We start from the raw sequence: 16,708 nt of genomic DNA, 5'->3' as shown, positions 1-16,708 counted from the left end.
CGTGGCGGAGTTACAGTATGCACGGGAGGAAGTTTGTGTGTCACTTGTAGACTTTTCCCAGCCTGTCAGGCAGATCCGATTGAATGTCAGCGGAACAGTTCCTGTTGTTCTTTGTCATTCCGGTGTATTATATAATGTTTACATTTTTCCTGCACTTGGAAGAGTTGGAATCGTAACGTTTGTTTCACTTGACCGAGCTGAATGTTGAGAGCTCAGATGAAAGGTGTTTGAACGGTGACTGCGAACAGGGGGTCAGTCTGAGTGTTTGCATACTGTGGACAACCTCATTTCCATCTCGTCCTCTCTCTCCAGACACAACACAACCTCACCTGGTTATTGCTGTTGCTGGAGACCCGAGCCTGGAGTCCTAGGGAACACTCCCGTAGCCGTTTGGGGTTGCGTTACAGATTAAATACGTTAGTGGCTGGGTTATACATTAGTTATTTGGTTATGGATTCAACTTGTTAGGGGTTGGCTGCGTATTTAACGTAGTACTTGTGACCTGAGTGAATCCACGGGTCTCTGTTAATGATCACGCTGCTATTGAGTCAAACACAGATGAAATACTTTAAATCCTCCTGGCAAGGAAGTGGCAAGAGTCTTCAAGAGGTGGAAGAATAAGTATGAAATGAGGGTATTTGGTGCAGTGTTAAACACTGTCCGCTCCGTTGACACACACCGAGAGGTAATGCAGGCTCTATGAGTCTGCAAGGTCAGGTCAGAGTGTGCTCTTTACAATTATTTAACAAGCTCCTCTCCTCCTGCTCCAGGGTGTAAGTATACGTGTCACCCAGAGTGTCGAGAGCGAGTGTCATTGGACTGTCACCCCGGTTGTCCTGTTGCCGTTGACACCCCCCTCAGCCAGGACCACCTTAACAACAACACACCGGCCATTGTGAGTACCCACCTTCTCTCTCACTCCCTCTGTGTGTCTGTGTTGTCTAATTAAAGGGTCAACACTTTGTTCCTTGAGATGAGTGCTGATGTTATTATATTCTGTGATGGTCACATTATGACTGTATTTCGTGTGTTTCACCACAAGGGGGCGTCAGAGTGCATAGAATGAGTATTCGCCCTGCCTGTGATTACAGTGAGGGACTGAGACGTAGTTCACCAATGTACCACCAGATGACGCTCTCTCTGTCTCTATACTGTATCTCTTGTCATAGAACTCTTGGCTGGAGTGAGTGACTGTTTGGGGGATGTGTTGCTCTCAGGGTTTTTTGGGGGGATAAATGGCTTGGCTCTGAGTACTCTGATGGTATCATACTGAAGGGTGCGTGTTTGGGATTAGCTATGTGGAGACAATGTTTTGAGACCAGCTGTCCATGTCATTCTCTATATAATAGGAAAGAGAAATGGAAAGTGGGGGATACCTAGTCAGTTGTACAACTGAATGCCTTCAATTGAAATGTGTCTTCCGCATTTAACCCAACTCCTCTGAATCAGAGAGGTGCGGGCGCGCTGCCTTAATCGACATCCACGTCTTCGGGGCCCGGGGAACAGCGGGTTAACTGCCTTGCTTAAGGGCAGAATGACAGATATTTACCTTGTCAGCTCGGGGATTCGATCCAGCAACCTTTCGGTTACTGGCCCAATGCTCTAACCACTATGCTAATAGCCCTGGAGTCATCGTGTGTTTGTGTGTGTGTGTTAGTGCGCGCATGTGTGCACATTCTAAACTACCTGGCCCTGTAGCACACCCAACAGTAACATGAGCCGGCTGCCACATATAGCAGGGGTTGTGTCGGTGGCCTCACACACATTTCTGTCCTCTGTGGTCCCAGGGGAATCCAAGGGTGTGTGTGTGGGGGGGCCCTGTCCCTAAGCCCCTGAGCCTTGGTCAACCTCATGTACGCAAGCATGCACACACACACAACTCTCGTGTGGGATGGATGGATGGATGGAATGAGTGAGGGCATTACGCCATATAGACACACCTCTGTGGATCATATTCCATCATGACACAAGGCGAGACCCAGATGCAGACACAGGAGGCAGATGGTTGGAGTCGAACAATATTTATTCATCCAATAGGGTCAGGCAAGAGAATGGTCATCGACAGGCAAAAGGGTCAAAACCAGTTCAGAGTCCAAAAGGTACCGAAGGGCAGGCAGAATCAAGGTCAGAGCAGGCAGGATGATCAGGCAGGTTGGAAAGTAGTCCAGTGTCAGTCAGGGGTCAAAACCGGGAAGACTATAAAAAAGAGAATAGCAAAAGGAGTACGGGAAAAACACGCTGGTTGACTTGACTAACCTACAAGACGAACTGGCACAGAGAGACAGGAAACACAGGGATAAATACACCGGGTAGAATAAGCGACACCTGGAGGGGGTGGAGACAATCACAAGGACAGGTGAAACAGATCAGGGCGTGACACATTCAGCATGTCAGGGATCTTCAACTCTGTCAAAAACAGTCTGGCTTCAATACTGCAGTGAAACAGTTTAGTGGTGAGATGTTAGCTCAGCAGAAAAATGGGACCAGTGCTGAACTGTGCTGCTGAGACATGCAGATGTCTGTCATTGTTGTTGTTTCACAGTGTCGTGTTTCTGTTTCTGTGTTAATCTGTGGTTGGGTGTGTGTGTGTGTTGTCTGTGTCTATGTGTGCGTGTGTGTGTGCGTGCGTGCGGCCGGGTCAGACAGCGGGAGGCATTGTTGGGTTTTGATCAACTCTCCCATGTGACTGCCCAGAACCAGAACCAGATTCCTATATTTATATGATCCTTCATTATCCTTATATAAAGTACTCTGAACCTCCCAGTAGACCGTAGCTCTATCTCTGTCCAACTCTCTGTCTCTGCTCTGTGGTCTGTGGTTCCAACTCTCCTGGAATGGACAGATAATGATATGAACCCATGAGACAGGAAATGTCTCGGTGAAGGAAATGGAATCGGAGAGAGGCTGGATGGATGGATGGATGGATCTTCTCAGCCTCTGTTATACCCAGAGGACACAGACACAGGAAGACAATGAGCTCCCTTATCCCAGTTTAGAAGAGTCTGTAATAAACTAGGAATAAAGAGGGCCTCTACAATATTACTCAGTAACTATCATGATTAATAAATTAACACCTAGTGGTACTCTGTCTGTGTCACATGCAATCACGTGCAATCTACATCTCTGTCAGCGCTAACTAAAGGTCTATACACAACAAGAGCTCACTAACTCAAACATGAACACACTAATGCAAGAAATTACACACAAAGACACCCGAGTACATAATTTGTACTGGGTAAGTTAATGTGGGATTTAGTTAGTTCATGTATAGTAAGTTTAGCTGTAGAGATAGTTGTTCTGACTGAGGGGATGTGTTTTCTGACTGAGTGACTATGCACAGTGCTGAGAGTGACCTCTGAACTAATATGACAATGTCCCCTACTGCACTCTTATAGGCTGAGCCATGCCCTCTGATAGGCTAGCTAACCAGACAGGCGGTAAATAATAGGTCTATTTCCTGTTCCTGTACGATGGGAAAGTCAAACACAGGGACCTGGGGGAAAACAGTCGTTAGGAGGAGAAGAATGTTGATGTATTCCCTCTGGGCTTCTTTGCTGCTCGTTAACCCCAAATATTAGCTTAGGAACACCTGCATAAGATGTTGAACTTTAACCTTTGACCTTTGTGATGTCACCTCTGTTAATATGTGCATTCTTCACAAACCTTCACAGAACTCTTTATCTGTGGCGGAATGATCAGGGACTCGACACCTCTCTGAGCTCTCAGACTAACGGGAGTCTCTCTTATTCCCTTCCCTCTTCTCCTCCTCATCATCGTGCGCGGGGTAATGTACAACGTCCTATAGGGTTGCTTGCGTCATGCCATAGGTATGCTATCTTACCTGCTTCAGTCAGTTTTACTTCCTTATCTTAGCTGGGCTACCTTATCTCATCGCTCCTCTTAAAAACATCCACTCTGACCTGAAGACCGACTGATTACTAAGGTTAAGCTATGGGCCAAGATGAAAGGATACCATAAGTATATGCAAGAGGGCAGGAAAAGCTCTACATTGATCGAACTAAGCTTTAGATCTCACGCTGAATGAAGATTCCTCAACAGCACACTGTGTAGCCAACAGAAATAGCCAACCGTTTCCTTAGTGACCCCTAATGTTAAATACAATTCTGTGTGGCTCAGTTGGTATATCGTGGTGCTTGTAACGCCAAGGTTGTGGGTTCAATTCCCACGGGGGACCAGTATGAAAAAAGTATGAAAATGTATGCACTCACTCACTCTCTTTATAAGAGCGTCTGATAAATTACTAAAATGTACATTTTTTGTGGAAATACCCCCTGAACACTGTCACGACTCTGTTTTTCACTTTTGCTATGTGAATCACTAAAAGGCTGCTCGTGTCACACGGCTCTCGTTATAAGATATAGGCCTACACTCCTCTGATAACAGAACCCAACCTGGTCCTGGAACCATTCTCCAACCCAGAACCCAGAACTTAGAACTCGGATACAAAATCCACTAAATCATACACTGCTCAAAAAAATAAAGGGAACACTTAAACAACACAATGTAACTCCAAGTCAATCACACTTCTGTGAAATCAAACTGTCCACTTAGGAAGCAACACTGATTGACAATAAATTTCACATGCTGTTGTGCAAATGGAATAGACAAAAGGTGGAAATTATAGGCAATTAGCAAGACACCCCCAAAAAAGGAGTGATTCTGCAGGTGGTGACCACAGACCACTTCTCAGTTCCTATGCTTCCTGGCTGATGTTTTGGTCACTTTTGAATGCTGGCGGTGCTCTCACTCTAGTGGTAGCATGAGACGGAGTCTACAACCCACACAAGTGGCTCAGGTAGTGCAGTTCATCCAGGATGGCACATCAATGCGAGCTGTGGCAAAAAGGTTTGCTGTGTCTGTCAGCGTAGTGTCCAGAACATGGAGGCGCTACCAGGAGACAGGCCAGTACATCAGGAGACGTGGAGGAGGCCGTAGGAGGGCAACAACCCAGCAGCAGGACCGCTACCTCCGCCTTTGTGCAAGGAGGTGCACTGCCAGCGCCCTGCAAAATGACCTCCAGCAGGCCACAAATGTGCATGTGTCTGCCCAAACGGTCAGAAACAGACTCCATGAGGGTGGTATGAGGGCCCGACGTCCACAGGTGGGGGTTGTGCTTACAGCCCAACACCGTGCAGGACGTTTGGCATTTGCCAGAGAACACCAAGATTGGCAAATTCGCCACTGGCGCCCTGTGCTCTTCACAGATGAAAGCAGGTTCACACTGAGCACATGAGCACATGTGACAGACGTGACAGAGTCTGGAGACGCCGTGGAGAACGTTCTGCTGCCTGCAACATCCTCCAGCATGACCGGTTTGGCGATGGGTCAGTCATGGTGTGGGGTGGCATTTCTTTGGGGGGCCGCACAGCCCTCCATGTGCTCGCCAGAGGTAGCCTGACTGCCATTAGGTACCGAGATGAGATCCTCAGAGCCCTTGTGAGACCATATGCTGACACATGCACATTTGTGGCCTGCTGGAGGTCATTTTGCAGGGCTCTGGCAGTGCACCTCCTTGCACAAAGGCGGAGGTAGCGGTCCTGCTGCTGGGTTGTTGCCCTCCTACGGCCTCCTCCACGTCTCCTGATGTACTGGCCTGTCTCCTGGTAGCGCCTCCATGCTCTGGACACTACGCTGACAGACACAGCAAACCTTTTTCCACAGCTCGCATTGATGTGCCATCCTGGATGAACTGCACTACCTGAGCCACTTGTGTGGGTTGTAGACTCCGTCTCATGCTACCACTAGAGTGAGAGCACCGCCAGCATTCAAAAGTGACCAAAACATCAGCCAGGAAGCATAGGAACTGAGAAGTGGTCTGTGGTCACCACCTGCAGAATCACCAATTTTTTGGGGGTGTCTTGCTAATTGCCTATAATTTCCACCTTTTGTCTATTCCATTTGCACAACAGCATGTGAAATTTATTGTCAATCAGTGTTGCTTCTTAAGTGGACAGTTTGATTTCACAGAAGTGTGATTGACTTGGAGTTACATTGTGATGTTTAAGTGTTCCCTTTATTTTTTTGAGCAGTGTATATTGCATAACAGCTCTGTTCTATATGATTAGTGGGCTGTAACTTCAGATCGTTTCCAAAATCACACCCGGTCCTGATTTACTGTAGATGTTGATGTTGGATTTTATTGTTACGTGGTTGTTGTGAGGGAGCGGGATCAGAGTTCAGCTCAGATTGGTTCATCATGTTACTGTTTTACAGACAGGGTGTTCCAGCTATTTCAATGGTCCCTCTCTGTGTCAAACTGGACAGATAAAGATGTACGATAACATCTTCAACACACCAGACATTCCCCAGGCTTTCCCCATACCCCAGCTACCTCTGACAGACAGCGTTTCCTCTCAGCAGACATAGCAGACATCACGGTCTGGATCCAAGAATCTTCTGGGACTCTGCAGTGAACTCTATTGAACTAGAATGTCTATCGCTACTAGTCAATATTCATTTGGTCTGCGATACGTGCTGCGATGACCACTGATGTATATATACGTGCTGCGATGACCCTTATAGTTCCAGCTTAGGTCCCCTATCATTCACAGCCCTAAGAAGTCATGTCTATAAAAGAAAACCTTATGTCCAACCACAAGACAGAGTGGCTTCTGTGCCACAATCACAATCAAAATCCCATCACGATCACAGCCTGATGACTTCCAGGTCAGCCTGTAAATACATGATGTGTTATTGTTTCTTATCTGCACCTCCTATCCCCTGTTTCCCATCGTCTCCTATCTTTCCTGCCAGTCTGTAGTGTAATCAGTGAGTCATTGTGTTGTTACCTGAGGAGGAGAGACGTCCATGTTGTTGACAGAGCCAACATCTAATCAGAGCCTGCGTCTAATCCAAGCGGGAAGAGGGATAATCTCACCTGATGTTTATGTTGCCTGTAGTGACTGTGTGTTTTAACTGTAGCGTCTCTGTGCTTCCCGCTCAGTGTCTATAGGTTGTGTTTGCGCTTCCCCCTCAATGTACAGACAGAGTGGGGACCTGATTATTCTAAGCCCTGTGCCCATCTAAGGGCCAGACAAAAGAGCCACAGTTAGTTACTGTATATGGGGCATAAGGCGTGAAGAGAGCAGGTCTATTGTGACTAAGCGAGTCCTGACCTGCCTATAGTATTATACCTGTGAGCAGCAGCTGTTCCTGTGTTGTCTGCAGCTATGAGTAGGATAAAGTTGCCCCATATACATTTATAGATCTGTGCCTATGGGCTGATCGTAGGGTAGCCAATGGTGGGGTATGAATTGGGTCGGTGTGTGTTTATGTTTACAATGCTGCCTTGAACTCTGCCCACCGTATCTACCCGTAAAAATCGCTGCCGCCTCCTCCGCTCCTCTCCAATAAGCTTCCACTGTAAATGACACACATTCATCATTGATAAAGGTATACAAACATGTACAAAATGAGTGTTGAAAGACTTGAGATTCAACTTGATTTGAGAAAAGCGAGAGCGTGTGAAGTGGATAGTGTTGATCTGGCTGTTTTGGCCACAAAGAGTGCAGAATTATGGGCAGCAGCTCAACTCCCCAAAGAGTAAGTATGTTACCCAGTATAATAGTCCCTTTGATCTCTCCAGGGTCAACGTTGGGTGCCAGGTTCTTTACCGTTTGAAGTGCAAAATGGAGGGTGGTTTGTGTAGCTCAGAAACCAGTTAAGTGAAATACAGTAGTCTGCACATAACTAAGAACTTTTTGTTGTTGCTGTTGTGAACTTGTGAAAATTAGGTAACTACAGAAGCAAAGATGGAATATATTACAGTAGCATCGTGTCTGTATCCAAGCATTCCTATGGTGTTTGCTCATGAGTGAGTGGAGCTTCTTGGCTGTCAGAGAATGTTGTGAGTTACTGTGCCTCAGAGGAAGAGAGGCAGCAGATATATTGCAACATGCACACACTCGCGCGCACACACACTCACTCCAATGCACTCAGTGCCTCAGAAGAAACACAGGAGAAGTCAAAGTTGAGTCACTCAGGCCTTATTTGGCTAAGTCAAAGGGGGTTGGGACAGGTATCCAGTACTATTGTGGTGTAATCTAACCACGTATATGGCCACAGGTGTTTAAAGTTGATCCACAGAGAAGGGGCCAGTGTGTGATCCATATACATTGCATTCGGAAAGTATTCAGACCCCTTGGCTTTTTCCAAAATGTTTACGTTACAGCCTTATTCTAAAATTGATTACAAAAAAAACTCCTCATCAATCTACACACAAAACCCCATAACGACCATGCAAAAACAGGCTTTTAGAAATGTTTGCAAATGTATTAAAAATAAACAACTGAAATATGACATTTACATAAATATTCCAACCCTTTGCTTTGGGAAAAAAAAAAGAAAAGGATAACATATTGGTTTATTTTTATGTATTTCTGTAAAAAAAACATTTTTTAACTTTTTGTGTCCTTTGACTGTTAAACTTGTGTTTGTAAGTGATTACAGCCTTGAGTCTTCTTGGGTATGACGCTACAAGCTTGGCACACCTATATTTGGAGAGTTTCTCCCATTCTTCTCTGCAGATCCTCTCAAGCTCTGTCAGGTTGAATGAGGAGCGTCGCTGCACAGCTATTTTCAGGTCTCTCCAAAGATGTTCAATCGGGTTCAAGTCCGGTCTCTGACTGTGCCGCTCAAGGACATTCAGAGACCTGTCCCGAAGCCACTCCTGTGTTGTCTTGGCTGTGTGCTTCGCGTCGTTGTCCTGTTGGAAAGTGAACCTTCACCCCAGTCTGAGGTCCTGAGCGCTCTGCAGCAGGTTTTCATAAAGGATCTCTCTGTACTTTGCTCTGTTCATCTTTCTTTCGATCCTGACTAGTCTCCCAGTCCCTGCCACTGAAAAGCATCCCCAAGCATGATGCTGCCAACACCATGCTTCACCGTAGGGATGGTGCCAGGTTTACTCCAGACGTGATGCTTGACATTCAGGCCATTCAGGCCAGAGAATCTTGTTTCTCAGGGTCTGAGAGTCCTTTAGGTGCCTTTTGACAAACTCCAAGTAGGCTGTCATGTGCCTTATACTAAGGAGTGTCTTCCGTATGGCCACTCTACCATAAAGACCTGATTGTTGGAGTGCTGCAGAGATGGTTGTCCTTCTGGAAGGTTCTCCCATCTCCACAGAGGAACTCTGGAGCTCTGTCAGAGTGACCATCGAGTTCTTGTTCACATCCCTGACCAAGGCCCTTCTCCCCCGATTGCTCAGCTCTAGGAAGAGTCTTGGTGGTTCCAAACTTCTTCTATTTAAGAATGATTTCACAGTATATGATTACACCTGTTGTATTCGGCTCATGTGACAAATAAAATTTGATATGATTTGATGGAGCCCACTGTGTTCTTGGGAACCTTCAAAGCTGCAGAATTGTTTTGATACCCTTCCCCAGATCTGTGCCTTAACACAATCCTGTCTTGGAGGTCTACGGACAATTCCTTCAACCTTATGGCTTGGATTTTGCTCTGACATGCACTGTCAACTGTGGGACCTTATATAGATATGTGTTTGCCTTTACAAATCATGTCCAATCAATTGAATTTACCACAGGTGGACTCCAATCAAGTTGTAGAAACATCACAAGGATGATCAATGGAAACAGGATGCACCTGAGCTCAACTTCGAGTCTCATAGCAAAGGGTCTGAATGCTTATGTAAATAAGCTATTTGTTTAAAATTTTTCATACATTTGCAAAAATTTCTAAAAACCTGTTTTTGCCTTGTCATTATGTGGTATTGTGTGTAGATTGACGAGGAAAATATTTATTTAATCCATTTTAGAATAAGGTTGTAATGTAACAAAATGTGGAAAAAGGGAAGGGGTCTGAATATTTTTCCGAATGCACTGTATACAGTATACTGAAACTAGCTATCCATCACTCTTATGAGTGAGCATTCCTCATCTGTGTTTTATCTCAAGCACATCATATATCATTGCTCACAGGAATATTTTTGTACTTCCTGATAATAAAATAGGGTGAATTATTACAACAATGTCGTCATTCTAGATGATAAAGGTAGGGGAACTCGGACTCCCACACTCACTGATACACCTCCTTAGCCTGAAGTAGAGAGTGTCCGTTTTCTCACAACACTCTCTCCACAGACTAGCCTTTGTGGTGGAAGTCTCATTTATGGGACGTTCCTTACGCCTCCCCGACCTCACCCACTCACCTCCTTACGCACCTACCCCTTTTACCTCACCCTCACCTCTTCTTACCCCTTCGCCTATAACTAACTAAACCTGCCGCTTGTAAACCTGCAGTGTGCTGAGAACCTTAACCCCCTGTCTGCAGAGGAATGTGGGTAATGTCTGCCAAAGGCTGTGGCTCTCAGCCAGACAGACTACAGGCCCAGTGACCGTTCACCTCTCTCTCTCTAGCCTGGCCTGCCTGACTGCTCTCTCTCTCTGTGGAGATCGGGAAGGGGGGGCGGGGTTCAAGCCGAGTGTCCATTGTTTTACACTAGGGAAGGGAGGGGGAGTGTGAGGGGGTTGGGACTGAGAATGAGTTTCCATGTGTCTGAGACATTCTCTGTGATTTCTTTTCACACACTCCCATGCACATACAGGAGCCGATCTGTTGGTTCCAAAGTCAGCACAGTACTACAGAAATACAGGCCACGGAAGCCGTAACAACTAGTGCCCATCACTCCACCTGACCAGAAGCTGTTGGATAGACAGGGTTCTAGTGGACAGTATAGTTTGTCCTTAACAGACACGTGGGCAGTTGGCTCTGTGACTGCAAGAGAACTGGACAGAGAGGCCAGCTGTATGAATCTTCTCTGGCCAGGCTGTGGTGTGGTTGGAGGGTTTGGCTGTTCCAGTGCTCCTGGGTTATTTTTAGGTCGCCTCTGCACTCTGGGTTTAAGTGAGGCCTGTCCATCCATAAAGACCCAAGAAGCCTGCTACAGTATGTGTTGGGTGTGGTCAGGATAAGGGTTGTACGCCTTATTCACTACAGATGTTACATACGTTTGACCCAGTATCTGACATTGTAACAGCCTTTCTAATGACTGGGTGGGCTAGTTAGTTGTATGATATTAGTGTGTAAAAGAACAAGCCACACAGGAGGAGCCATGTAGAAATGTACTAAGAAAAAAGCCTTAGGCAACTAAAATCCTAATAGAAATGAACTGCATGCACTTTTCATTGTGGTTGTTAAAGCATTATAGCTCTGCTCTCTGAGAATCGCAGTAATGGGTTCCATTTGTTGGCTGATGCAAGACGACTTTATCAGACACTAAAAACACCACCACTGAGTTAAAACATGAATCAAACCATATTACACATTTATAACCAAATAAACCCAGGAGCCAGCTAGCCTCTCCACAGTCAAACACCAAATGTGTTTTAAGAATGTTTATTAATACTTACACAACAGATTATCTGACACTGCATGGGGTGGTTGTCGTAACAACAGCATGAGAAGCTGCTGCTGAAATGATTACATTTTAATGACTCGCTGTGATCAACGCCAGTAGGAGAGAAAGCCAACCCACATCAGGGAATGAGAGTCAGTAGCAGAGAGGGGTTTATTCCTGGCTAGAACCCAACCCAATCTCATGTCTAACAGAGAACAAGGCTTTCATTTGGGTGTTTTTATTCAGCTTTTCTTCATCCATGCCAAACATTTACATAACTAATGTTGTCCTCATATGGTAGAGATGGACCAGAGATGGACCCCCAGGTCACTATAACCAATGCCTTGACCAGTTTGGATTGAAAGGTGAGAATGCAGTTGAACCAGAGTTCCTGCGTAGGGTTCTCGTGTCCCATTTCCTGGTTACTGATGATGTCATGTTACCCCTGGCTACAGAATCCCGTCCGAGCACATTGAGCTATGTTAGGGTGGCTCCCATAGGCCTATGCAGAGTTTAGAAAGGGGCAAGACATTTTGATTTTATATATAGGTTATATGTTATATATATAGGTTATATGTGGTTCTGGTAGATAGGCAGGGTTTTTTGACATGTACACACTTAGAGACACACAAACACACACTACCACTACTATCAAGGGTCACTGGAAATTTTAAAAGGTCGGTCTGACTGAACGCCTGATGTTCCACCCATTCATCTGGGCGTATGTCAGTCTAAAGTATTAAATGCCTTTGGTCTGCATTTTTAGTTTAGTTGGTCCTGGAGCTCGGGTAAAGCAGCATGTTGCAGGGAAGGAAAATAAGAAAGCTAGCTTCGCTGTGCTGCATGTTCATTGAGGTAAGTGGCAAGCAGATGTTATGTTGTCTCTTTAGGATGTGTGCATTTATGGATTCATATGGATTATTTGATGATGAGTGGAAGTGCTGAGCGTATAGACCTACAGTATAAAAAAAAAGAATGTCACCTTTATTTAACTAGGCAGTTAAGAACAAATTCGTATTTACAATGACGGCCTACCCTGGCCAAACCCGGACGACGCTGGGCCTATTGAGATGCAGTGCCTTAGACCGCTGCGCCACTCGGGAGTATGTCATCAAGTGCCACACTGACTAAGGAAAGAAAAGTACGAGGCAGGAGGAGATAAGCAAGCAAGAAAGAAAGAATGAAATAACTACGGGTTTCACTTCATTGGTGTGAATGTAATGGTTTATATCTACTTATTCTGATGTATTCAAACAAATCAAAGGTGGACCATGGAGAAGCCGGTGGAAAGTGTAGGTTGGGAAGAGGCGAAGGAGGTGCGATGACGCGAAAGCGCAAGAATGGCGCTACTAAGATCAGAGGTTTGTCTCCTGTGTATAGACCTTCGTTTGAGGAGTACATATTGTAGATACTTACGTCTCCTGATTACAAACCAAGTAATCTTACTTATAGGTCTTCATGTTCTCTTGAGAACCTTGAGGATCTTGAAATGGAGTCAGTCGGCAGTGGCGAGCACTCTGAAGTTGAGCCAGTCCAGGATGTAGTGGGCCTACCTGCGGCAGCAGGTGTGGCAGAGTCTTTCAACGTTTGCCCCGAGAATCCTACCAGAGATGATTTTGGACCGGTCGGAGTGAGATTTTAGAAAAGGGTTAATTCCTGCTTTTTGGGCAACCCTTACGTTGTGTCAAGCTGGGTAAAGGATAAACTGGGAATGGTTACATCTGTGAAGTGGAATTGTTTGGATTTTTTATGTATCCGCCTCCCAGAGGAAGCGGGTGCTTTAAGCCACGCAGCTCGGGGTTCAACCTGTGGTGTGCTTTGCTCTCCGGAGCAGGGCACCGCTGAAAGGGGTGATCTGTGGGGAAGTGTTGAATGTAGAGGTGGATCAAATGAAAATGAAGATTCCTAATGTTTGTGACTTCCGCCATTTGGTGAGATGTAGACCCGATGGCAAGACTGAAAATAACCTGTCTGTTTTGTTGAGCTTTGACCCAGAGTTTCTACCTGTTAAGGTTAGGTTATATTTGCTATTCTGTGAGGGCCTATGTTCCGAACCCGCTACGGTGCTTTAGGTGCCAAGGTTTTGGACATGTTGCAGCAGTATGTAGAAGGGAAATCCCACGATGTGAGAATGTGCATGAGAGCATAGTCAGAGGGAGTGTACAGTTGGGATAGAGAAAGCACTGTGTGTCAACTGTGGGGGTGCCAATGCAGCTGGGGATACAAAGCGCGCTGTGAAAGAGAGACAGGTTGAGATTGCCAGAGTTTGAGTGGGGCAGAAAGTTTCCTATGCTAAGGCAGCGAAGAGAATAGAGGATAGCCCGAGGGTGAGTGAGTTGACTGGGAGCCCCCCAGTGAGCAGGCCTGAAGAGAGAGAGCCAGAGAGGATGAGTTTAGTAAGGTTGGATTTCTTGCGGTTATAGCCATGGTGATCAACTGCACTACACTGATGGAGCAGACACGACTGAAGATAGATGTGGTAGTTGCAGTAGCAGAGAAATATTTGGTTGTGAGAGATTTTAGTGCAGAAGATCTACAGGAAGTTTTGAGAGAATGGGGTTCCATCCATCGGGCAAAAATAGTGGGATGGGGTGGTTGGTTTTTGGGAATAGTGTATAGTTGCATGGTTAGATGGTGGTGCAATTTGAATTTGTTCCATTCCTCTTTTCCCTTTTTGGGGGTGACCAAAATGTGCAATCCACTCTCCGACCTGTAAACGGCAGCAACACAGCGTCTAGTCTACCGGAAAACCACACGAAGAAGAAGAAGAGGAAGAAAGTCAAAGGTGATTTCTATAGAGGATTTTCAATGAGTTCTAGTAGGCGTGTCTTCAGAGCGGCTGACAGACAGCGGCTCCATAGTTGCTAGAGTGTGAGGATTGATCAGTAGTTGGTTGAAGAGTGAACGGAGGATTCGAGCGTTGGAAAGTGTTCTGCTTTTTGCGGTTCACAAAAACAAGTTTGCGGAAGTGTAGCCAACTTTATTTTCAAGTTGTTGCTTTGCTGCAGCCAAATTTGAAGAGATTAGGTTTCTCCTCAAATGACGTGGACTAGCACCATGAGTAGTGGCTACAGTAGTTTAGAGGAGGACTCCGAAGAGTATTTTTTCACCGCCAGAACTTCGTTCTTCAAGAAGCCTTCAGGGAAACCAACCCAGTGCAAGGTACATGGACTTTAATTTGTGCCAACGTCTCACCTGGTAGCTACTGTGTTTTGTCATATAAAGTTAACCTGTTGCTAACGCGTTAAGGAGTTACCAGTTTCGCGTGCAGTATTTCCAACGTAACCAATGGCAGGCAGGCTGGCTAGCCGTCTCATGAGCTAACTTTAGTTATCAATTATTTGTTTAGGCTAAATCCATATTGGTTTTCCCAGGCTTTATGATTTTAGATTTGAATGGAGCTAATCTGATGGTGGACAATTATAGCCGTAATCTGAGTGGCACGTGCAGCTAATGTATTTCAGAACCACTTGGGATCATACTTTGATAGGCTATTGTCAACAATTAAATTGTATAGTTGTATTTTAAACAGTGGAAGAGTTGGTTAATTGGAAAAGTGCATGCCAGAGGAGACCTTTAGCCCCTTAAAGCCCATGACATCCTGACTATGGGGTCTGGAACTCATAAATAGGTCAATTTGTGCTCATCAATACTGGTCTGTCTCCCAGACTCAAGACTCTGCATATAATGTAAGTTATTGTCCTGTCTCTCACACACAACTGCATTCACTATGTGTGTGTTGAGCTTGCAAACTCTTCTCAGCCTGACCTCTCATATTTCCATATGACCTTGACAGTCATATTCCATGCCAGGCTGCGGACAATGTGGCCCATGCAACACACACACTATGCCATGAAGGGACTTGTCCACTAAGCATAATGCTGTGTCTGCCCCCACAATTGTGTTATTGTGGGTGAAACGTCACTCAAAGGGTCTCTCATAGTAGCTCCTCTAGTTAACACTCCAGCAGCTCAAATCCCAACTCTATTAGAGGTCGACCGATTAATCGGAATGGCAGATTAATTAGGGCCGATTTCAAGTTTTCATAACAATCGGAAATCGGTAATTTTGAACGATTTAAAAAAAAATATATATTTTTTTTTACACCTTTATTTAATCTTTATTTAACTAGGCAAGTCAGTTAAGAACACATTCTTATTTTCAATAACGGCCTAGGAACAGTGGGTTAACTGCCTCGTTCAGGGGCAGAACGACAGATTTTTACCTTGTCAGCTCAGTGATTCAATCTTGCAACCTTACGTTTAACTAGTCCAAAGCTCTAACCACCTGCCTCAAGAGGAGCCCGTCTGTTACGCGAATGCAGTAAGAAGCCAAGGTAAGTTGCTAGCTAGCATTAAACGTAATCAATCATAATCACTAGTTATAATTACACATGGTTGATGATATTACTAGTTTATCTAGCGTGTCCTGCGTTGCATATAATCGATGCAGTGCGCATTCGCGAAAAAGGACTGTCGTTGCTCCAACGTGTACCTAACCATAAACATCAATGCCTTTCTTAAAATCAATACACAGAAGTATATATTTTTAAACCTGCCTATTTAGCTAAAAGAAATCCAGGTTAGCAGGCAATATTAACCAGGTGAAATTGTCACTTCTCTTGCGTTCATTGCACGCAGAGTCCGGGTATATGCAACAGTTTGGGCCCCCTGGCTCATTGCGAACTAATTTGCCAGAATTTTACGTAATTATGACATAACATTGAAGGTTGTGCAATGTAACAGGAATATTTAGACTGATGGATGCCACCCGTTAGATAAAATACGGAACGGTTCCATATTTCACTGAAAGAATAAATGTTTTGTTTTCGAGATGATAGTTTCCGGATTCGACCATATTAATGACCTAAGGCTCGTATTTCTGTGTGTTATTATGTTATAACTAAGTCTATGATTTGATAGAGCAGTCTGACTGAGCGATGGTGGGCACCAACAGGCTCATAAGCTTTCATTCAAACAGCACCTTTGTGCGTTTTGCCAGCAGCTCTTCGCAATGCTTCAAGCATTGCGCTGTTTATGACTTCAAGCCTATCAACTCCCGAGATTAAGCTCGTGTAATCGATGTGAAATGGCTAGCTAGTTAGCGGGGTGCGCGCTAATAGTGTTTCAAACGTCACTCGCGCTGAGACTTGGAGTAGTTGTTCCCTTGCTCTGCATGGGTAACGCTGCTTCGAGGGTGGCTGTTGTCGTTGTGTTCCTGGTTCGAGCCCAGGGAGGAGCGAGGAGAGGGACGGAAGCTATACTGTTACACTGGCAATACTAAAGTGCCTATAAGAACATCCAATAGTCAAAGGTATATGAAATACAAATGGTATAG

General features: G+C 45.2%; 1 protein-coding gene across 1 annotated transcript in view; it reads left to right on the top strand.

Annotated features, from left to right (window-relative positions):
- Positions 1 to 16,708, top strand: part of LOC129865329 (ras association domain-containing protein 3-like) — a 55,307-nt gene that overhangs the window by 13,122 nt on the left and 25,477 nt on the right. Inside the window, exon 2 of the mRNA XM_055938016.1 lies at positions 771 to 895. Within this exon, the coding sequence (XP_055793991.1) occupies positions 771 to 895 (125 nt within the window). The remainder of the gene's footprint in view (positions 1 to 770; positions 896 to 16,708) is intronic.

Source organism: Salvelinus fontinalis, chromosome 11 (genome assembly GCF_029448725.1).
Source record: "Salvelinus fontinalis isolate EN_2023a chromosome 11, ASM2944872v1, whole genome shotgun sequence".
Lineage (NCBI taxonomy): Eukaryota > Metazoa > Chordata > Actinopteri > Salmoniformes > Salmonidae > Salvelinus > Salvelinus fontinalis.
Note: the sequence above shows the minus strand (reverse complement) of the source record. Positions and strands in the feature narration are given on the sequence as shown.